The sequence below is a fragment of the Paroedura picta genome, chromosome 12 (genome assembly GCF_049243985.1).
Source record: "Paroedura picta isolate Pp20150507F chromosome 12, Ppicta_v3.0, whole genome shotgun sequence".
NCBI lineage: Eukaryota > Metazoa > Chordata > Lepidosauria > Squamata > Gekkonidae > Paroedura > Paroedura picta.
Genome location: NC_135380.1, coordinates 30,384,944 through 30,407,674, shown reverse-complemented (window position 1 = coordinate 30,407,674; position 22,731 = coordinate 30,384,944). Strand labels below are relative to the sequence as shown.

The window sequence follows — 22,731 nt, the reverse complement described above, 5'->3', positions numbered from 1 at the left end:
ATTGTACTATTGTGGGTGAGGAGCTGCTTGCAATTGGGGGACTGTCTGTGGGCAAGAAAAGGTTCCCCTCTCCCAGTAGTTGTGAAAGGTCATTATCTAGTAGAGGTCGTAAGTCGTTGATGATGCATTGAACAATGTCCTCCCTTTCTCTGCACAGGGCAAACAGGCCAAGCCCTCTGCCAAAGGATACATGGACACAAATCTGTGTACTAATTTATTGCTCACCCTCTGCCTCTGTGGGTGGACTGGTAAATTCCCATTTCATGGTGTCTAAGGCAGTGTGAGCGTGCACGCGAAAGCTCACGCCGTGAATGAAACTTTGTTGGCCTTAAAGTTGCTTTGTTGGCCTTAAAGCCTGGGCTCAGACTTTGTTCTGCAGTACACAATGCCATTCTCAAAAACCTGTTTTTTCCACATGAAATTATGGGCAAGAGAATCCGCCTAAAACTGGGTGGCAGCCGTCTCCTTAAGGTCCACTTGATAAAGGGCCATAGAACAATGTTGAACATAAGGTAGAAATGTTATCTGGTGTCTACGAGAAGCTCGTGGACAAAGGTGTTGCATTTGAGTTTCCAGAATTCCAGCTGTGGAGTGCAAAGAGATGACTGAACAAACAATCCGCTGTTTTAAAGAATGTTGCTTCTGGAACTTGTCACCTCTTGGGGCAGTGAGGACTGGAGCCCATACAAAAAGGCACACGCTATGTGGTTCAGAGTAGAAGACCATATTTATTTGGGGTCCCAGTGCATACGAGGAGGCTGAATTAAGAAGGATGCTTATGCCCAGTCAGCTGCCTTCACACTGAGTGGGGCTGTGATGGCAAGAGGTGGAGGAATTCCTCATCCCCTAGGAGAAAGAAAACAAATCCGTAATTGAGGCTGGCTCACACACAGAGACTGGAGGGCTTTCCATTCCTCTCTGGGGCTCAGGGCCATGCGTGGGTGGTGAGTGGTGGGTCAGAATCATGCACCGCCCTGTCCCATAACTCAATGATGCATAATAAGGAAAATGATGTATTTTTCCATACCATTAAGAGATTGGATTAATTCAACTGTAGTTTTCCTTAATATATAATTTTTTTAAAGCACAAATTGCACATAAGGAACCTCCATGCTCAGAGACGGTATACCTCTAAGAATTATTCAGGCATGCATGTGTTGTGTATTGAGACACACAACCTTCTTGAAAGCTTTCTTCGGTACGGGTTGAAGGAAGGGGAGCTGACCATACCTTCAGAGGGGACCCCACAATATTCTTTGCATTCTTTCTCATGGTAAAACTTGTTCCCGTTGGCCCCGCAGCCTTCAAAAGTCACACATTTGCCCCGGTTGGCATCAAAGGCCCAGTATGTCTCTTTACAAGGACTTCCAGGGGCAATGGGGAGCCGGCAAGATGCTGCAGGGAAGAGAAGAGAGCATTGCATGCAACCAGTTATTTCCAGGATCTTGTGAAACTCAAACTTGGAACCTTTTGCCCTTGAGCATGGGCTCCCTTTGTGCTTGGCATCTCTCCCTGCCAGCTGATTGGCTAGCAAAGTGCTGACGTCATCTAGAAGAAGAAGAGTTGCTTTTAATACCCCGTTTTTCACTCCCCAAAGGAGTCTCGAAGTGGCTTACAATCACCTTCCCTTCCTCTCCCCACAATAGACATTCTGTGAGGTAGGTGAGGCTGAGAGAGCTCTGACAGAACTGCTGTGTGAGAACAGCCCTAACAGGACTGTGACTAGCCCACAGTCTCCCATGTGGCTGCAGGTAGACGAACAGGGAATCAAACCAGGCTCTTCTGACTAGAGGGTGTGGCTGTTAACCACTCCCTCAGCACAACACAGCCATAGGGACAGACTTTCTTAAAGAGCCTTTGAGTCTGGGAAGCTCTCTTCAGAAAGCAAATCTTTTCCTTTCTTTGGGAAATGAAATCAAGCAGAGTTTCCAAGCCGAGTTGATCCCTCCCCAGTTCCATCTGCTGGGCTGAAGAACAGGGGAAGTCAGTGGGCTCCTACAAGGGGCCCTGGAGCTCTCTGCCCGGCTGCCGGTAATAACTGAACCCTGAATGACCCTTTGGCTTGATCCTGATTTCTGATTTTCTTGACTTTGACAGTTCCTTCTTTCCCCCATTTGACAAGGCATGTTTAAAGCAGGGACGTAGCATTTCACAGTTAAGAGTACACCTGCCCATTAACCTCCAATGTTGATGTATTTATTTCCTTTGCTATGTTTCCTCCTGGGATTAAACCCAAAGAAATGGTAGCCTCATAAGCTAAGCTTGTTACTCCTGTTTGGTCCTGCCTACAGTCGGCCAAGCCAGCGTTTCTTACCCTCCGTCCTGCACGCGTGAAGACAGGCCTTCTCTGAGCGGAAATTGTTGCCGTTTCCAAGACAGCCGCCGTAGGTAAAGGTCTCGCAGGTATGAGAAGTGGCGTTGTAGAAATACCGAGGGACCGAACTCAGGCAAGGGCCGGCATCCACGTTCAGCCGGCAATAATCTGGAAGCGTCAAAAGGCAAGGCTTCAGGCGGAGCAGAGCAGCTATAGGTGATGAGCATTTTGATGCTGGCAGACTCTTCACCTTCTGCCCCTTGGCCATAGCCTCTCTCTCTCCTTGTGGGAGCCCTGGTTCCTCCCCCCCCCCTTGCTCTTTCGCTTGGTCACCAGCCCACCTGTCCTGCCATCTTCGAAAGGCTGGCCATTTTGTTTGCCAAAGGGAATGAACTGAGTCTGTGTGGGAGGTTGTGTGCCGCACAAAGGAGGCAAAGATTGGCTGAACACCTGCCTCTATCTCCGTGCCCCCAGGTAGGTGTTTGGCTGTGTGCTCCCTCTGCAAACCGAGTTATGTAGCTGTGCATCTTCTGCTGCAGTCAGGCAAATGTATTACAGGTTCTTTGGAGCTGTCCTAAAATAGAACCTGTTTTGGCAACAGAGATCTTGGTTTGTTTTAGAATTAATGGGCCACGATTTACCATTTTGTCCCCTGGCTGCTTTATGATGTTACACTCAGGACTTCGTCCTGTCTCACCAACAAAGATTTATTCAAGGTGTAAGCTTTCGAGTGCAAGCACCCTTCGTCACCCTGACGAACCCTGCTTACACTCGAAAGCTCATGCCTTAAATCTTTGTTGGTCTTAAAGGTGCTACTGGACTCTGATTTAATTGTGCTACTTCAGACCAACATGGCTACTCATTTGAATTTATCATGAGCATGTTAGCTGCTCCAAGGCAAAGGGTAACTTCCTGTTGGAAATCCTTTGGAGCTCCTAATATTCAGGACTGGATGTCGTGAATCTATAAATTGGGTCTTCTGTATCTCAACGGTATCTCAAAGTAGAACTATAACTCAAGGAAGGCTGATTAGTTCATGGAAGGACGACCTGGGTTTCTTTCATTTTGTGTTCACTGAAATTTTATATGGGATGGTCTTTTAATATTTTTCTTATTTTTTTTATTTCCTCCCCTACCTTCCAACAGCAATGAAATTAAAGATTGTTTTTTTTTAAGAAAACAAAGCCAATAGGAGGACAGCAGAGGAAAAGTTCCTCTCAGATGCTTGATATTTTGTGTAAGTCTGAATCCAGTTTGGATCAGGCGGCTTGACATGGGGCACATATCTAACATAGTGTGCAGAGACTCTCTGTGCTGGAAAAACCTTTGAGCATGGACATCTGGAGAGCCACAGTTTGGCCCCTCCGGCTCTAGAGAGTGGCAATGCTAATCGTTCTCACCAAAAAGGCCTTTGCCAAAAGACAAACCTTAGGATAATGAAAGAAGAGAGAACAGCAGATGGGGATTGCAAATGTGGGGGTGGGGAAAGGCAGAATCATTGGAACATATGAGACCTAATGAAGGAAACTAAGGTAATTGTAGAGGACAGATCTGATGGAATGATCTCCTGTGCTCCTGAAGGTCATCTGGGGGAGTGTGGACCGCAAATCTCTGTCCAAAGCTTGCTGGAGACAATTCTGAGTAGTGTTGTGGGGATGATGACAGGAAGGGGCATCATCTATGGAATTTCCCCTCTCCCCCGCTAGGAAGCAAGCTAGCTCAGACTGTAGGGCCTTTAATGAGCAACTCTGATGTGTCTACCTGTGAACTATCTGGAAATGGATTTGCTCTGGCAACGTGCAACAGTAGGCAGAAGGAAGTCTTGGGATTGGTCAGATCTGGTTTAAATAATGAAGCTGAGCTTCTGTCTTTGAGTGGTCAACAGTGTGACAATTTCAAAAGGAGATGGGTCAGGAAATGCATGAACATTTGAGAGTGGAGCCTGGGGCAAGCCGAGGATGAGGAAGAGAGGAACCTAAGTGGCGTATGATGCCGTGGAATCCCCCCTCCAAAGCCACCATGTTCTCAGGAGCAGCTGATCTCTGTAGGGTGAAGATTATGGAATATCTCTAGGTCCCACCTGGAGAACAGTGGCCCTGATTGACGAACTAACAGGATCACTCATATTCTTGTCCCCCAAATTCTGCAGAGGAGGGATTTGGCTTTGGAAACCTACCTTCTTTGTTTAGCATGGTAGCCACTGAACCATCAGCAGATCCCTCTTCCTCAAACAAAGCAGTTCTTCGAACTCTTGGCTGACGAAGGAAGCAGAAAATGATGTTAAGTGTTCTCAGCCATGAAACTAGAGGTCACTGGGCCACCACCCTCTGCTAATCTCTGCTTGCTTCCTCTCCAGCAGATTCTAGGCCATAGCCCTAAATGTTTGACTTGGCTGGGTTGCATGGAGTGGGGTCAAGCTCCCCATCTCTTGTGGGGGTAACTGCCCCGGGAACAGCGGGATCCTTTTAAGTGTGAGGCTTCCACCTACCTGCAGTGCAGGCTCAGCTGTAGAAGGAATGCATTCCCCTAAGGAAAGAGAGCAGTGTGAGAGGTGTTACTGGATGGGTATTTTCTAGGAAGAGTCGGCAATTAGAAATCCTTGGGTCAAATCTGGTCTCCAAAGGGTATGGTATGACCCCCCTCAATTATTGCCCCCTCCCCCAATGCAGAGGAGTGGCATCTGTAGTGGGGTCATGTTGGCGGTGGTGGGCATTCAATTTGAGGCCTTAGCCCATCGCTTTGCTTCCCCATCTCTGAAAAGATACCTGGGGAAACTAGCAGATGATCAAATGAATGGCCAAGAAAAGGGTGTTTCCCCCCTGATTGGGGGAGAACTGAACTGAATTTTCGTTCCCTATTAAAAGACCAAGCTCCTTGTCCGGAAAATCTTGAATCCTGAACACGGAGTAAATTCCTGAACATGGGCCATCCACTTTAGGCCACTCTATCTAAGCTTAAACATCCCAGAATGAAATGCCCTTTTATGAAAACCTCAAAGATGGGGTCCTGGGACTGTTAGCAATCGGAGTCAAGTTGGCCATATTCACACAAGTTGGATTCCCTATGTCTGGTCTGTTTTCATAGATGCAGCTGAGGTGGGAAAGATACCATAGGAACTTCTTATGAAAGCAACCCTATGCAGTAAGTTTACCCTTTTGCCTGGCTTTGGAACTTTTAAAAAACTAAGCCCCCCCCCCCCCCGAATGGGATGAGCTCAGGTATGTGATTGTACAGTGGGAGTACACATTCAGGTATCCCGTCTACCCAACACTTTTATGGGATTTTATATGACAGTATGTATTAAGTATGTATGTTCAAGTCATAAATCCTCCTTGCTTAAAATTTGTATCGATAACACTGTTATCAATGATAACATTGTTATCAATATATCTAATTTCAACATGGCCTCATCTGCGGATACTTAAATCTGGAGTCTGGAGCCACGTACAGACAGATCTTTCTACAAACCTGAGAAAAGCCCTAGGTTTACAGAAAAACTTGTCAATTTTGTTTTAAAAGGAAAGGAAAAAGATGCCCTCCCCTGCAAACTGTACAGCAGCAACCTGTACTTTTAAGGAGGGAATGTCCTCTCAGTGGCTTTGGGGAATATTGCTAGGCAACCACAAACATATTGCCAGCTTTCAAATTCTGGTTTCTGTCAATAAAAGGAAAGGGGAGAGCCTTTTCCAGGACTATTTTTGCCTCTCAGTCCACCTCTGTGATCAGGGCTATAGCCAGCAGTAACCACTAGACAATTCCACAAATCATATACGTGCAGTGTTGGTTACTAGATAATGCCACACAACTTTTCTGGGCCCAGCTGACTGGGCTTGGCAGTGACTTCCATGCTAATGGCACTTCATGACACTTGTAGCCAAGCCAGACTTCTCCCAGTGAGAGGCTGTCACAGGGAGGGAAAGAGGGCAAGCTGAGAGACAGTGTGGTGTAGTGGTTGGAGTGCCTAAAGTGGATCAGGAAGACCCAGATTCAAATCCTTACTCTGCCTTGGGAGCTTGCTGGGTGATCTTACGCCAGTCTCACATGCTCAGCCTAATCTATCCCAGGGGGTTGTAAGGCTATAATGGGGTGCTTTGGGTCCCCACTGGAGGAAAAGATAGGGTATGAATAAAGCAAATAGCTCATAAAACTGAAAGTCGGTGTGTGCGTGTGTGCGTGTGTGTGTGTGTGTGTGTCTAAAAGAAAGGTTGGTTGGTGTCAGAGAAATTTAGCTCACTATCAAAATACCAAGTCTCCAGTTTCCTCACAACCATCTGACTGCTGTGCCTGAGACAGATTGATTCCATTCCTAGTTTGTTTTCTCTGTTTCTGACGTTTCTGTCCCTTCTCTCACCCTAGCCCAATATTTATTACTTAACACCCCTGAACTTTCCTCAACTTTTTCCATGGCCGCACTGTGGTGACCCTCTTATCTCTTTCTCAGGCTGCAGGATTCCATCCCCCCTTGTGCCCTTCCTAGGAATTTGAAATGTTCTGTAAACAGAGGGTAGAGTGAATTATGTCTGGGAAGTTGGCTTTCTCTTTCCCAGATAGACCATAATAAAAAGAGGGCCCCCCCCCCAAAATTCGGTCTAAAGGGGAAAATCCCTTAACCATTGGCGCGTGGGAAAGAAGACAAGGAAGCATGTAAAAGGGAGAGGCCTTGGGGGCTGGCAGGAGGTGAGAAAGAGGAAACTGTGTGGAAGGGGATGTGGGGGACATGAAATCACCACCACAGCTCCACACACTGTTTTACTGTTGAATGACTAAGGACTACCAGCTTTCAAAGAAGTCCATTCTTCAAGGTTGCTCACGGGCTAGAAAAACGTCTTCTCCCTTTATCAGAAGCTTCATATGTAGAAACAGGCAGTTGAAGAGTTTCATGACATGGAGAGAAATAACATTATGTGTCCTGTCCCCCAGTTAAACCTCCTAAAAGGCAAGAGACAGAACACTGGCTTATGTGGAGGTGAATGTAATGGACACTCTCCCTTGTGAGAAGGCAATTCTGTTTGTTGGGAGTGAGAGAATGCACCAGTCATCCTCAGTGTAGAGAACGGACAATGATCTACCCATAACAGAGGCTGAATGGAAGGATCCCTGGCCAGAACAGAGACTCATGCGTAGATGCAAAGGCACCCTCTACTGAGACTGGCTGCTTTCAGGTCCCAGGAGATTTTAACAATTTCATGGCATTTCTTATTGGCCACTGGTCTTCTACGGCAGGGGTAGTCAACCTGTGGTCCTCCAGATGTTCATGGACTACAATTCCCATGAGCCCCTGCATTTGCTGGCAGGGGCTCATGGGAATTGCAGTCCATGAACATCTGGAGGACCACAGGTTGACTACCCCTGTTCTACGGCATTTAGATTTTGATCCACTTATTGGATAATTCAGTTATAATAGGTGATCTTCAAATAAACGGGGTGGTTTGGGTTTTTGTTCTTTGTGGACTTTAACCTTGGAGGCATCTAGTATTCTGCAGCTTGCACAAATGCACCCCACCCTTCAAGGGAAATGCCCTCAGCTCCGCCCCTTAACCCGGGTTTGCCTTGATTAGTCAGAGTGCGGATGGAGTCCTCAGGGATTCCCAGGTCCAGGGCACGCTGTCTGAACTCTGCCAGAAGTTCCTCCCTCAGCAACGGGCTTCTTCCTGAAAAGGAAAGTTAGGTGAGTGAAATATCGCTTGTCCTCTATGTTAGGGATAGTCAACCTGTGGTCCTCCAGATGTTCATGGACTTCAATTCCCATGAGCGCCTGCCAGCAAATGCTGGCAGGGGCTTATGGGAATTGTAGTCCATGAACATCTGGAGGACCACAGGTTGACCCAGGCTGTGGGGTTACTGTTTGAGAGCCTTGAGTTCAAATCCTTGCTTGGCTGTGAAACTCAGTAGGGTGTCTTATAGAAGGTTTCCAGTTCAGTCCCTGGCATCTCTTTCAGCCCAAGAAATCGCAGAGTATTTTATGAAGACAAAAAAAGAGGGAGTTGGGAACCAAATGAGGGTGATCAGTTCCCCTGGAGAGATGGCTGCTTTGGCCAGTGGACTCTTTGACATTATACTCTCCCCTCCTCAAATCCTGTCCCCTTCCCAAATCTCCCAAGTATTTCCCAACCCCAATGTCGTGGACCAGCCAGATCCAGCAGAGACCGATGATGCAGATGATTCCTTTGAGGAAGAGGCAGCCAACTAGTGTGATCTGAACCCACAGCCAGTACCAGAGACCCTGCAGGGGGAGGCCATCTCTAAAGAGCCAGACGTGGATCCACAGCCAGGCACCAGGACAATGGCCCCTCAGCCCTGAGTGGGAAACAGAGAGCCAGTTCACCTCCCCTGTGTCAAGAATCTCAGGAGCAATGTAGAAGGAAGAACAGGAGGGAGCTGCAAGACAGAAGGTGCCAGATTGGTGGCACAGCACAGACTCCACATTAGCAATGAGGATGAGTGCTTGCAGGAACAAGGCTGAATTGGCTGGCAGGTGTTTAGCCGATGCATAAAAGCAGCAGACAAGGGTGTTGCTGTGTGGAAGTAACCTGCCTGTTCCTTCCTGACTTTGCATCCTGTCTTCCTGATCGGCTGCCTGGACTCTGACTCTGGCCTGTGCTCTCAAACTCTGCTTTTGGATTTCCCTTTGCGATTGGGAGCTTGCAAGCATCTCTTAACGGGTAGGAATGGGATTTTGACTACCTCTTATCTGCTTGCCATGTGTCTGCAGTCATGGCACCCAAGTTGGTATTCCTAGGAGGGGAGATTTTGGCAAGAGATTCCACTTCAGTTTCACATCTATAGAATTTGCCCTCTGAAGCAGTTGTCTCCTCCAGGACAACTGATCTCTGTAGTCCAGCAATCAGTTGTGACGCTGGGAGAACCTGGGGACTAGTCAGCCTAGAGAACTAGTGCAACAGCATCAATGCTTTTGGCATTTAAAAAAGGCTTCCCTCAAAGGCAAAAAGAGTCAAAACTGTAACAGTGTTTTTCCTAGGGAGAAGGAACTGGCAACAGGAGGCAAGGAATACGTTATTGCCAGCAGAGGGAGCCAGAGAGAATGTGATTACACTTGGTTGAGTGCAGGTAGATGGCAGAACATATGCTTTACATAGAAAAGGCTTCAAGTTCAATCCCTGGCATCTCTTTTTAAAGGATCTCATGTATTGGGAAAGGCTTTTCTCTATGAGACTCAAGAGACTGGGGCAGATGATTCCCAGTCAAGAGGACCAGAGGTCAGACTCTGTAAAGAACAGTTTCATGTCTTCACTTAGCTAGAAATCAAGATCAAGCAAATCTTTCCACACTGTCCTATAAGCTCTGTGCAGTGCTGCCATCTAGGGTTGGCATACCATAAAGCTTGGCTGTGGTGCTCAAGCCCCGGTTGCTGTTCTTCTTCATCACAGAGATAGCATACTCGTCGTAGTTGGTGTGAACCACAAAGGTCTCAATATTCACGTTCCATTCTAGAAAAGAAGATAGCATAGGGTGCCCTTGTAAGGAAAGCTCTCTGGAAGAGGTTCAGTTGGTAAAACAATGCCCCCTGCGATTCTGCGGTTACTTTGCAGAACCTGGAATGGGATCCCAAACTCAGCTTCCTGAGCATGCGGATTACTAGTCCTTATGACCACTAGCATAAACATGCAAATCTGTAGTGTAATTTCAGAAGATAAGTTCTGATCAAATTTTCTAGTGATTGGGGAGGGGTGAGTGGGTGTCATCCTTGTTCCCCCTGTTGATTAGTAGGAATGACATACGTTTTGTCAAAGTTAGGAAAAACTGTGTTGGTGCCACTTTTGAAACCTGCCTGGGGCTGGTTAAGGACATGGTGGCGAGGACATCTAATCCGTTCCAAAAGATATAGACTGGCTGCCAATTTGCTTCCAGGCATGACTCATTAAGGACATGGTCCAAAGCCAAGAGCAAAAATATACGTAATACCTTTTGCTAGGACCAGCCAAGCCAAACTGGGTGTTTGGAGGACATCCTGTCGTGCAAACCCACCTGCTGGTTAAGAACCTTGGGAACCCTGCTCTATAGACTCTCACATTCAAAGCACTCAGGACGGTTGTAAAATCTGATTAGGCGCATTTTGCTGTTGAATCCTCCACCCCCCCTGGATTTATTGAGCTGTATCCTATTCCACAGGACCTTGCCCAATAATCCTCTATTTATCGTATGGCATGTATGTGTAATGTAGCTAGGAGATCCAAAGATTGTCTGGCAAGCAGGCAAGAGACATTCGTAGGTGGTTTGCCATTGCTTGTCCCCTACATCAGGGGTAGCCAACCTGTGGTCCTCCAGATGTTCATGGACTACAATTCCCATGAGCCCCTTCCAGCATTTGCTGGCAGAGGCTCATGGGAATTGTAGTTCATGAACATCTGGAGGACCACAGGTTGACTACCCCTGCCCTACATCATGATTCTGGTATTCCTTGGAAGTCGCCCTTCCAAGCCAGCAGAGGCTGACTGTGCGTAACCTCTGAGCTTTCATAGGATTTCGCTTGCCTGGGCTATCCAGATTGGGTGCCCAAGTTGCCCAGCCACAACAACTTGTGTTTCCAATGTCAGCAGAAGCCACAAATACTGGGGGAAATAAATTCCAAGTCCCACGAGAATGCACTTCTGCAGCCTTGCTCCTTAGTGAGCTTGGCAAATGTGTCCCTGCCTTAACATGCCTGACCCGTTAGGGACATTATGGGACTGCATGGCAAGAGCAATTACATTAACACCTATAGCAGAAATGGTTTTCTGAGTCCTAACTCAGCTCTTTAGAGTATATCATTACTCTAGCTCTAAGAGAAAGTTTTGCAAGTACTAGAACAACTTCTGGGAACCTGGAACTACTCTAAGATGTGGTTCTAGAACTCAGTTAATGCTCTGAACATTGCAAAGGTATAAAACTCACAGCTTCTCCCTTCAGAATGATCACAAACAAAGTCCTGGCTCTTTCTTGCAAATATTTCAAAAGCCCAGATTTGACTCAGGCAGAGACTAAACCAGCTGCCACCTCTGAAATCAAGCAGTTTCCATTCATTTCAGTCTCTGAAGAAATGCTTTGATCATAATTAGCATGGACATGGCAAAATCACTCATCTTGATTGGAAGAATGATCATTCATGCAGAGGTGCAGCAGGCAGCCTCTTCTGTGTGGTGCACATTGAGAAAATATTGTCTCCTGTCACATAGTTTGGGAATGTCCATGACAGTTATACCTGTGTTCACCTTGTAGCAATAATGCTTTGTGTTCCCTCTGTATTTGTCCAAGTCCAAAACAGGCTACTCTGTTTATTGGGCAAAGTCCGCTGGAACAGGGGAAGTGCTATTCTGTCCTCACTAGAGAAGGAATGGCCATCCCTCCTGATTTTTATATAGTGTGGAGCTTCTTTCTAATTGGCATCATCGTACAGTTGGCATTCTTCTACCACCTGGAAGGCCTACCTGCCAGGTTAGGGCTGCAAAATATTAGCCCAGTTTGGATTGTTGTCAACAAATAGGAAAAACAGACTTCATTTTTGCAGTTGGCTGACAAAAAGTGCCGCTTTTTGAGGAGCTGCACATGAATGCCTGTTGCAGGTTTGGGGGACAGATAGTGCTACCCTAAGCAGAATGGCACCCTTTTAATCCCATTCATTTCAGTGGGCTCGGAAAGGTGTAGCTATTTCAGAGGGCACAGTGATGCTGCTTTAGAGGATAGCCTAGAGGCTGCCTTCCTGACCGCTCCCACCTATGCAGGGTCTATCTTTGTGAATGCACCCATATTACAAAGACCACAGAAGTCTCCACTGAGTTAACAGACTCTTTCAAAACCTGGCTCTTTAGAAGCTGGGGTGGCCAAAAAAAAAAAGAAAGACAAAGAAAACAAATCCTGTCCCTTTAGTGAAGCCTTTATGGGATGATTGACTTCCATGCCATGAAAATCCTCTACTGCCCATTTCCAAAACTTTCCTATTAAAGGGGCAGAACCTCTTTCTCCAGGCCAGCTGAGAAGAGAGGAATGCAAACAATGAGAGTCAGACCAGTCGAAGAGCAAATGCAAGCCACGTCTTGGTTGTCCTCCACCTACTTGGATGGTAGTAGGTGAGTTTCCCTGGAACGTCAGTCTTCTGGTATAATCCAGTAACCTGAGAACAGACACCTTGCCTGCAAAGGAAGAGGGGAGGGCAGATCTGAATGCTCCTCATATACTTAGATGATGTTCCACCTCTTTTTCTGCAATTTTTTTCATCCCCCAAAACAGCAAGTGAGTGGCCTGCACCTTATGTGATATAACAAACCCTCTGGATCAGATAAAGGTCTATCTGGGACAGCATCCAAGTTTGCACACTGACCATTCAGACACCTCCAAGAAGCCCATAAGCAGGACGTGAATGCAACCCTTGCTCCCATTGGTTCCCTGATGCAAATGGTTTTCAGAGGTACCCTGGTTTTCAGTGGGGGAGGAGTCCATTGAAACATCCATCCTAACATGTGTGGGTGGGCTGATCCTCTATGAATTTGTCTAATCTTCTTTTAAAGCTGTTTGAGCCAGGGACGTCTTGTGGTTGTGAGTTCCACAAGTTAATAATGCATTGGATAAAGAAATACTTCCTTTTTTCCTGTCCTGAATCTACAGTTGAGCTATTTTATTTGGTGAATCGATTTCTTCACAAAGAAGCTGCACCGTTGATTTCCCAGTGTTGTTGATAAGCCAAAAACGAAATCAAAAGGCCAAAATAATGAGTCTCTCATCCACTCTTATTAGGTATATTAAGTATATTAATCATTCAACTTCTTGATTGCCAAGAAGTTGGAATGAATAATATGCTTAATATTCCTAATAAGAGTGGATGAGAGAATCTATTTGTTCCGCTGCTTTCTCCATATCAGGCATAATTTTATAGACCTTCATTAATACCTTAGTTTTTTCCAAAACCAAAGGGCCCTAAACTCTCGAGCCTTTCCTCCTAAGGAGAGTACTGGACTTGCATGCTAGGGATGCCAATCCCCAGGTCCCACCAGAATTACAGGTCATCTCCAGACTAAAGACATCAGTTCCCTGGAGGAAGTGGCTTCTTTGGAGGGTGGACTCCATAGCATTATACAGCACTGAGGTCCCCCACCCCACTCCAAATCATTTCTGGCTCCACATCCAAGTCTACAGGTATTTCCTAACACAGAGCTGGCAACCCAGAATTCCTTACTCGTTATGGTTGCTGCCTTCTTCCCCAGCTCTCCAGTTTTCTTTTGGAGATGCAGCAACCAGAACGGAAAACAGTATTCCAATGGCTGGAAGCCCTGAGTTCAGATTTCCCCATTCTGCTATGAAGCTTGATGGATGATCTTGGGTGGGTCTCTCATCCTAACTTCTCTCACAGGGTTGTCATGAGAGCCAAATGCGAGAGTGGGAGCCTGGGCACGCCACCCTGAAGTTCTTGGAGGATGCTTAGGATAAAACCTATATAAAACCAATAGCGCCAAAGGGGTGTCTGCTTGTGTTTTGGCAAGTGGCAAAGAAGTGCCTACCGGAGCCTTGTGGTTGCCATGCTGATCTCCTCTCTCGAGGGCCCTGCAGCCACCGTAAGTGTCCCCATGGTGTATCGATCCTGATATTTTTTCATCCAGGGGCAGGTGGAACCGACAGCGATTTCAAACCATTTCCCATAGAACTAGGAGGGGGGAAAGAGAGCGCTTCACTAAACCTCCAGGAGAGGATGAAACAAGCAAGCTAGAAGCACCAGGCATTGAACTTGGGGCCTTGGGCCTTGCCTATGAGCTAGAGAGAAAAACAACACCTGCGTGCCTAGGTGGGAGAATTAGGGGAAGGTGATGCGCAGACAGCTCAAACAGGTAAGGAAACACATATGGAGAGCAAACCTGGTGTAAGTCGTTGGAGTGGTTGGACTAGAAGCTGGGAAATCTCCACTCTGCTATGGAATTTACTCTTGGACTAGTCCCTGTCCAGCCTACCTCACAGGGGGTTGTGAGGATAAAATGTAGGACCGAAGAAAGGCATTGCAAGCTGCTGTGGGTCCCCACTGGGTACACAAGTGGAGTATAAGTATGTTAACAATGTAGAATTTGGAAGATCGGAGTAAGGTTCGTTCTTTGATTTGGGGATGGTGGTTTTCATTTATAGGAACTGTTAATTCTGATGAAGGAAGGCAGGATCATATAAGATGAATAAGACGGTCTTCCTTTGTTGTATTAAAAGTTTGAGTCCAGTGGCACCTTAAAGACTAACAAGATTCATTCCGGCATGATTATAACTCACTTCATCAGCCATGTGATGTGCACATCTAAATACATTTATACTAGTGTCAGTACTGGAATATATTTTTGTTAGTGCCTCGTGTTTAATTTACCCACAAGGAACTCACATAGTTACAGCTCTGGAAAGCGTTTCTGATGGTAATTCAGCCTTGAATGCAAAGTTTAAGAATGTGTAATAACATCATACAAACTGTCCTTCACTGCTGAGAATGGATGGATTTTAATTTGACAGGGGGTGGGAATTGAGGTGGCAAAACTCAATGCCTAGCTGGCCACCCTCCTGAGTGTGGCTGTGTCAAACTGGATTTCCTCAGGCCTGATTGGGGGTGGGGGAGGGCTCTGGGCTACTGAATGAGATGGACCAATGGTGAGAATTAGGGTAAGGCAGCTGCACATGCGTGTGTATGTAGTGCTTCTGCGCATGCGCGGCACCCGGGCCGCTGCCTCTCTCCCACCCCCGAAAGCGGTCCTCAATGAGGAAAAAATCTGCTCCAGATTTAGCCCACAGCATCTCCAGTGACAAGGATCTCAGGTAGGGATTGCTCTGCCTTAGACCTCAAGAGCTGTTGCCAGTCTGAATAGGCAATGCCAGGCTTCATAGACCAAGGGCTTGGATCTTTATAAGGCAGCTTTGGGTGTATGACCTGAATACCAATTACTTTGCTTGGGAAGATGTCTGAAGACATTGGTCTGAATTGCTGTGCAGTTCCAGTTCTGATGAGAGAATCTAAAGCATTCCTTGTTCTAACATCCTAACACAAGGTAGTCCCGCCCCCCCACACACACACCCAACCCCAGCCCCTGTAAACATTACCCTCTCCTCATCAAAATTCTCCTGGACTTGAATATCCTCAGCAGTTGAGATGGGGTTTCCTCTGGCTGGGGCAAAAGCTGCTGCAGAGATCAAGAGGAGAAATGCCTGGAGCTTCATGGCTGTGAGGTTTGTTCTGCTACTCAGTTGCTGAGAGGTAGACCTGGCTCTGGACCACAGTGATGGTCCTGTTTATTTAACTGTGAAGATATGTGAACTTTGGCCTTCTAACTCGAGGGGGAGGTCAGTTGAACTATTTTGCCTAGGCTGGTTTGTTTGAGTTTCTGCGGAGGAGCTCTTGGCCAAAATCTTGCTGGTAAATTAAAAGGCAGAGGAGGCATTTATCTACCCCAAAATATGGTTAACCAGATTCAGAAGTTGAGATAATTTCAGTCTAATTATTCCCTGGTCTTGAACATCAGTGTTTTTCCCCTTCTTTTAACATTGGCTATCAGGCTGAGTTTAAAAGGGATGCAATTATGTCTGTGGGGGGTTCATATTGTTTTATCTTGCTGACTTCTCTGCCGCTGGAAGGAAGTTTGTAGAGCAGCTTTTTCAGGTCACTTTAACAGTAAGGAGAAAGTTCAGCAGAATCATATTGTTGTGGGTGGCAAACATCCTCTGTTTCCTACATGCATTGTTGCAAATCAAATGTACAGGCTGAGCAGGTGGAAATCCAGAATGAACAGAGGCAAAACTGGTCCTTTAGAAATACTTCAGTCCCACAGTACCCTAGAAGCTGCTATGACCAGAAACCTCTCTTAGCAACCTCTTGAAGCTAACTCCCAACTTACAGCAGCTCTCTCTCACTCTCTCTGCTTATTTCCAAGATTATGTGTTCCTTTCAAACACCCCCCCCCCAGCAAGGGGGTCTCCAATGCACATTTTAGAGGCTTGCAATTGCCACCAGCCTCAAAAGCTATTAAGCAGGATTTGGTTGTCCCACATCAGACGTTAAAAGGGCTTTCCCACAGACGCAACAGGTATGGTCAAAAGAGTGCCTGCAATGCTAAAACAGTTTTGGTCTTGCTACTGAGTTCAAAGAAGAGAAAAAGAGCAGGATTTTGTTGTTGTTTTGTACCTTGCTTTTTACTACTCACAGGAGTCTCAAAGTGGCTCACAATCGCCTACCCTTTCCTCTTCCCACATCAGACACCCTGTGAGGTAGGTGGGGTGGAGAGAGCCCTGAAACAACTCTGACTTGCTCCAAGCTCACCCAGCTTGTGGAGGAAGAGTGGGGCATCATCAAACCTGGCTCTCTTGATTAGAGACCACCGCTCTTAACCACTATACCAAGCAGGCTCTCGGAAAGGTCTTCTCCGAGCACCCAAAGAGGGCACACTGGCCTGTTCCATTCTTGAAATAAACCCAGGTTACTCTGGAGACTCAACACCTTAAGGATATTTGCATGGCTCCAAGTGGCAGTGCTTCTTTGAGTTCTGTTTGGAACTTCTTGAAACCATATGACTCCCCCTGTTCCCAACCAAGGGGGTTTCCGAACCATGCAGTGTGATTTTCACAGACATTTGGCCATACTGGCCCAACCAGGTAGGGTTGCTAGCTCCAAGTTGAGAAATACCTGGGGATGTAGGGGGGGGGGTGAGTCTAAGGAGGGTGGGATTTGGGGAAGAGAGGGATTCCAGTGTGGTATAGTGCCAGTGAGTCCGCCTTCAAAGCAGCCATTGTTCCAGGTAAACTGATCTTTTCCTGATCAGTTGTAATGGTGGGAGATCTTCAGCCACGCTTGGAGTTTAGCAAGCATCCCGCCTGGAGGACATCTCTGCCCCACTCTTAATGTGTTTATTCCCAAACAATGATTAACTAAAGTAAACAGGGGGAAGCATCAGCAAACATTAAATGTTGTAAAGCCACTTCAGGTTCTTAACCTTTGCCTTGAAGTACGATTGCAACAATGGCTCTGTGGCTGAAGGCCTTGGGTTGCCTGGAATCAACCTCTAAAATGTAGCCTTGCTTGCTTCTTCACATCCCATCCAGACAACAGCACATGTGTCCTTGCTTCCCTGCATGTCAAGCTATTTTCCATCCAAAGTAGTAGCTCTTCCTTTTCTCTTACAGAAGTTATAGTATTTGTTGACATTCCGAGACTGGTCCCTCCTCTTCACCAGTGTGAATATTTGTGGCATCTCAGCCAATAAGCTTGGGAAGGGGTATGCCACCATATTCTGGCAGCCAGAATTCCAGCTGGGTGTAGTGGTTAGGAGTGCGACTTTTAATCTGACAAGCTGGGTTTGATTCCCTACTCCCCCACATGCAGCCAGCTGGGTGACATTGGGCTCACCACAGCCCTGATAAAGCTGTTCTGACAGAGCAGTAATATCAGGGCTCTCTCAGCCTCACCCACCTCACAGGGTGTCTGTTGTGGGGAGAGGAAAGGGAAGGCAAATATAAGCTGCTTTGAGACTCCTTTGGGTAGAGAAATACGGCATATAGAAACCAACTCTCTTTTTTAAATGATTTAATTCTTTGTCATAACTTCCTTAATTTCTGTAAGGTCAAAGGTTCTTTTAAGAGATAGATGTCAAAAAAAAAAAAAACCGAATCGAGATTTAGGAACATCATGGTTATCCAGCAAAGTGTTCGGTTATTTTTTATTTCTTGTATCCTTGGTTTTATTGTTGGTCAATGGCTGAAAAAAAATGAATGTCCAGCAGAGGCGTTTCAGGGGAGCAAGCAAAAAGTCTCTCTACAAACAAAGTCCTCTGGTTAATCATGTTAATGAAATATTGCTAATTATCGCATAAAGATTCCTGTATCATTTCCCAGGCGGAGAACACCACATTCAGTTCTGTGCTTGCTCGACTTGCTGCTTAAGATCTCTTTCCTTCTGGAATTTCATGGTGATGATCGCTTTTAAACACCTCCTGCTGACGTATGGAGACCTGTGCAGGGAGGAAGAGACAGCCATTCAATTAAATACCAGGATATTTGTATGAAAGCAGAGTGAAAATGAGAGGGAGGTGGGAGAAATCTCCTTTAAGGGTTTAATCAAAGACATGTCTCATGATGCTGAAATCCAGAATCTCAGCCCTGCAATATTAATGTGTCTCTGAACATATAGAGAGAGTAATTCCCTCGCTGTATTTATTTATTACCCCCTAGAGCCTCTTGTGGCGCAGAGTGGTAAGGCAGCTGTCTGAAAGCTTTGCCCATGAGGCTGGGAGTTCAATCCCAGCAGCCGGCTCAAGGTTGACTCAGCCTTCCATCCTTCTGAGGTCGGTAAAATGAGTACCCAGCTTGCTGGGGGGTAAACGGTAATGACTGGGGAAGGCACTGGCAAACCACCCCGTATTGAGTCTGCCATGAAAACGCTAGAGGGCGTCATCCCAAGGGTCAGACACGACTCGGTGCTTGCACAGGGGATACCTTTACCTTTACCTTTACATGTTTAGGATTAGGTTGTGCTTTTTTGCCATGGGGAGAAACCCCTTGAGCAAGATTAACCAAATGGAGGATGTGCATGTGAAATCTTGAGGTATATGGCAGGGTTGTACATTCATCTCAAAAGAAATAAAAAAGCAAACATTCCCCCCCACACACACACAATGTCTATTTATATTAACTTGTGTTGCCAAATGAATGGACCTCTCTCTCCAAGAACTGAAGCCATCTGTGTTTGTGGCCATTATGGAACTGCATTTCACAATTCAATTGTTCTTTTTTTTGTCACATAGGAGCACAAATGAAGCTTCCTTCTACTGAATCAGACATAGGAGAACAGCCTGGGGCAGTGGTCCCCAACCTTTTTATCACCGGGGACCGGTCAACACTTGACAATTTTACTGAGGCCAGGGGGGGGGTAGTCTTTTGCCGAGGGATGTTGCCGCCGCCTGAGCCCCTGCTCCACTTGCTTTCCTACCAGCGGCCCTGACTTCCTGCTGCCTGCTGGAGGGCGCTGCCAGGGGCAGCTGCGCAGTGCCACGCCGAGGGGGAGCCCCAGCTATGGCGGCCGCTGGAGAGCACCAAAGGTGAGTCAGCGGCAGAGTGGCAGGGCAGCCCCCGAGACAGTAGCCAGGGAGGACGAGGAGGACGAGGAGGAGCCGCAGCCTGGTACCGACTGATCTACTGACCAGTATTGGTCCCCGGACCGGGGGTTGGGGACCACTGGCCTGGGGAATGGGACCTGCCGTTCTAACTGGAATTCTGGCCATTACAATGCTGGGATTCTAAGACGGCAGCCATTCTTGAGAACTGAGTGAGGTCTAATTGCATCACAATCTCCCATCTGATGTCACAGAACCAAGTCAAAGTCTTGGCTGATCCCCATGTTGGTGGTGCGTGGCAAAGGGGATACAGAGATTATTCTTTTACTCTCTGCACAGGTTTCCAGACGTCAGGTGGAGGTGTTCAGACTCAATCACCATGAAGCTCCTGAAGAAAAGAGACCTTAAGCAGCAGATTGCCCAAATACACAAAATTATTTCTGTCCAAGGTAATCCTGCCTTGCTTTTATGGCTTTCTAGATTAATGCACTTTTGAAAAAAAAAATCTTTCGTCAAAGGTGAATGTACATCCTTTTGCATGGCCCAGTAGTAGACAGCCTTGTTTCATTTGCCATAAAGATATCAGTGATCCACCTTCAAAAGAAACAGATCTTGTGAGGCTTGGGAGAGGAGAAATAACTAGCTATATAGGACACACTGGGATCTCCTAGGGCCCTAGCATTGCGGTGCTTGGACTGAATGAGCGCCTGTCCTTTTAAGACTTGCATAATAGGAAGGGAACTGTTTGCTAGTGTGGCCCAGTGGCCAGAGGGCAGAATTTGTCCTTCTTCTGCAATAGTTGCTTTATGGCAGGGGTAGTCAAACTGCAGCCCTCCAGATGTCCGTGGACTACAATTCCCATGAGCCCCTGCCAGCGAATGCTGGCAGGGGCTCATGGGAATTGTAGTCCACGGACATCTGGAGGGCCGCAGTTTGACTGCCCCTGCTTTACGGCTTTGGAGAACAGCTGGGTTTAAGTCCGATAGCACCTTAGAAACCCACAAAGTGAGGTGTGAGCTTTCAAGAGGCAAAGGAAGCTGTGACTTGAAAGTTTATGCCCCAAATTTCGTGAGGCACTACTGGAATGGAATCTACCTGTTCTACTGAAGACTGACACAGCTGCTTTTGAAGCTATCTTCATGAAAGGCTTTGGAGAAATTATTCTGAACTTCTGCCTGTTCCTGGAGTTAGAAACCCAGCCAGGTGTCCCAGGTGCAGATCTCACCACAATAGGTGTGGCCCCAGACAAGCTTTTTTCTCTGTCTCTCTCAGCTGTCAGCCCCTTAGCTGATGATAATACTTGCCTACCTTAAAGGGCTGTTGTATCTGTTACCGAAAAAATGCAAGTGAATGCTCCCACTACAAGTCAGCCCGGTGTCCCCCCTGCTGCCTTAAAGGTACAGACTGAATCTGTCCTGATTGCCTGAGTTTTTTAACTGGACAAGTTTCCTCTGTCCGCTTGGACAGTTTCATTGGTTTTCAGTCTCTTCTCCTTTATTTACTTCATTTATAACTCACCATTCTCCCCAGTGGGGATCCCAAACAGCTTATCTCATTCTCCTCTCCTCTATTTTATCTTGACAATAACCTCATGAGGTAGGTGAGGCTGAGAGCGTATGGCTGGCCCAAGGTCATCCAGCCAGCAGGGTGCAGTGATGAAGAGCAGCAGCTTCTAATCTGGCGAGCAGGGCTTGATTCCCTGCTGCTCCTCCTCATGCAGCCAGCTGGGTGACCTTGGGCTTGTCACAGCTGTGTTAGAACTGTTCTGAGTGAGTAGTTCTGTCAGAGCTCTCTTAGCTCCACTTGCATTATAGGGTTCTGTTGTGGGGAGAGGAAGAGAAGGGGATTGTAATTTCCTTTGAGCAGTGAAAAGCAGGGTATAAAAACCAACGGTTCTATCACAAGTGGGGATTTGAACCTGGGTCTCCCAGAGCATAGTATGACACTTAAGTGTTGTTGGAAAAGTTGGTCAAGAGATGTTGGAGTTCCAGAGGCATTCCAAGTGCTGTGCCCCTTTGGACTCACTTCCACCCATTTATTTCCTGCCAGAGCAAGGAAAGAAACTTTTTGCCCAGTCAACGCAGGAGGAGATCAGTAGGAACAGGGACCTGATCAGATTCCTGCTTGCGACTGCTCGGGATGGAAAGCACGATCTGAACCTGGCAATCAAGGTAAGGGATTTTTTGCCTCTCGTGTAGGTGCCCTGCTATGTGGCAAAGAGAATGAAGTACTGTGATAACATATATACAGTGCTTTGAGCATCCAAATCACTATACAATTCTTTGGTGTCATTAGGCCCTTCTGTTATTCCACTGACATCGTAGCCTGGCCTCTGGACCACGCTCAGTGGATTCTTTAGGGCTGCCAGACTTTAGGGGCTGTTAAACAAGCACAGAGGAAAGAAGACAGCATAGTATCAGATCTTGGAGCGAAGCAGGGTCAAAACTTGGACAGGAGACCACTAAGGAAGACTCTGCCCCCATTTCTCACTTCCCTTGAAAGCCCCTTGCTGGAATTGCTGTCAGATGTGATGGCGCTTGTGTCCAGGTGCAAAGTGCCTGGTATGGAGATGCTGACCTATGGAAAAGCATGTCCCACAGCTCTTACAAGCATGATGGTCTCAACCAATGTTTTGTCCCTCACTCAGTTTAATCAGGACATTCTCAGATTTCCCTAAGCATGCATGCATGCATGCATGCATGCATAAATAAATAAATAAATAAAGTGCCCAACACTGCATTTGTTTGCACACTTACTCTTAATTGCAGTTGAACAGATCCCTGATGCAGTTGGTGCGTAAGCTGCCTTTGTTTTAACTGCTTTGACACCCTGTTCAGAAAAAGGCGAGATAAATGGGACATTTTCTCTTTCATTTCTAAATGTATTTCAGATCATTAATAAATTTTTTTGATGAAAAGCATGGAGAAAATGGTATTCCCAATATTTACAATTGAAAACAAAAACTGCTTTATGTTACTAAGGCAATAATTTAATTTTGCATCTTCATGGGGGTATAAGTTAATGAAATAATTATTAAATATATTAATCATGCCCAAAAGTTAGTTCCATAAGCTGCAACACCACTATCCAGCATAGATCTATTTTGCTAACTTCTACATTTCTCTGATTTTATTTATTAGTTAATTAAGTAATCTACTCTGAGTGTAGTTTACCAAATAAAACCTTCATTTACAATATAGAATCGTAACAGCAAACAAGGCCCCTGCTTAACAAAATCTAACATATTTCGTAAAATCAGCAGAAAAATCTGTAACTCAGCCAATCGATCAGAAGCCACCGAAACCAAAAAGGAAAGGATAATCCTGATACTTATCCTGTTCTCACAAAGGAAGGATATGCCCTGCCTCA

The 22,731-nt window shown here is 46.4% G+C and overlaps 2 protein-coding genes across 4 annotated transcripts in view; one reads left to right on the top strand and one right to left on the bottom strand.

Moving 5' to 3' along the window:
* Positions 1-708: 708 nt before the first annotated feature.
* AMBP (alpha-1-microglobulin/bikunin precursor) lies at positions 709-15,565 on the bottom strand. Its single transcript, XM_077306575.1, has 10 exons — positions 15,365-15,565; positions 13,804-13,946; positions 12,365-12,441; positions 9,649-9,762; positions 7,864-7,965; positions 4,803-4,840; positions 4,491-4,569; positions 2,315-2,482; positions 1,231-1,395; positions 709-846 (listed from the first exon to the last, which is right to left on the bottom strand). Exons 1-10 carry the CDS (start codon positions 15,479-15,481, stop codon positions 797-799), a joined length of 1,053 nt encoding a protein of 350 aa, XP_077162690.1. The 5' UTR covers positions 15,482-15,565; the 3' UTR covers positions 709-796.
* The window catches only part of CCDC183 (coiled-coil domain containing 183), a 30,464-nt gene continuing 16,572 nt past the window's right edge, over positions 8,840-22,731 (top strand). Inside the window, exons 1-3 of one of the 3 annotated variants that reach the window (XM_077306574.1) lie at positions 8,840-8,976; positions 19,702-19,811; positions 21,412-21,533. In XM_077306574.1, coding sequence (XP_077162689.1) covers positions 19,742-19,811; positions 21,412-21,533 — 192 coding nt within the window. In that variant the 5' untranslated portion in view covers positions 8,840-8,976; positions 19,702-19,741. Of the gene's footprint in view, positions 8,977-15,013; positions 15,083-19,306; positions 19,348-19,701; positions 19,812-21,411; positions 21,534-22,731 lie in introns of those variants that run through there. The other 2 variants (XM_077306571.1, XM_077306573.1) reach the window with 2 other exon arrangements.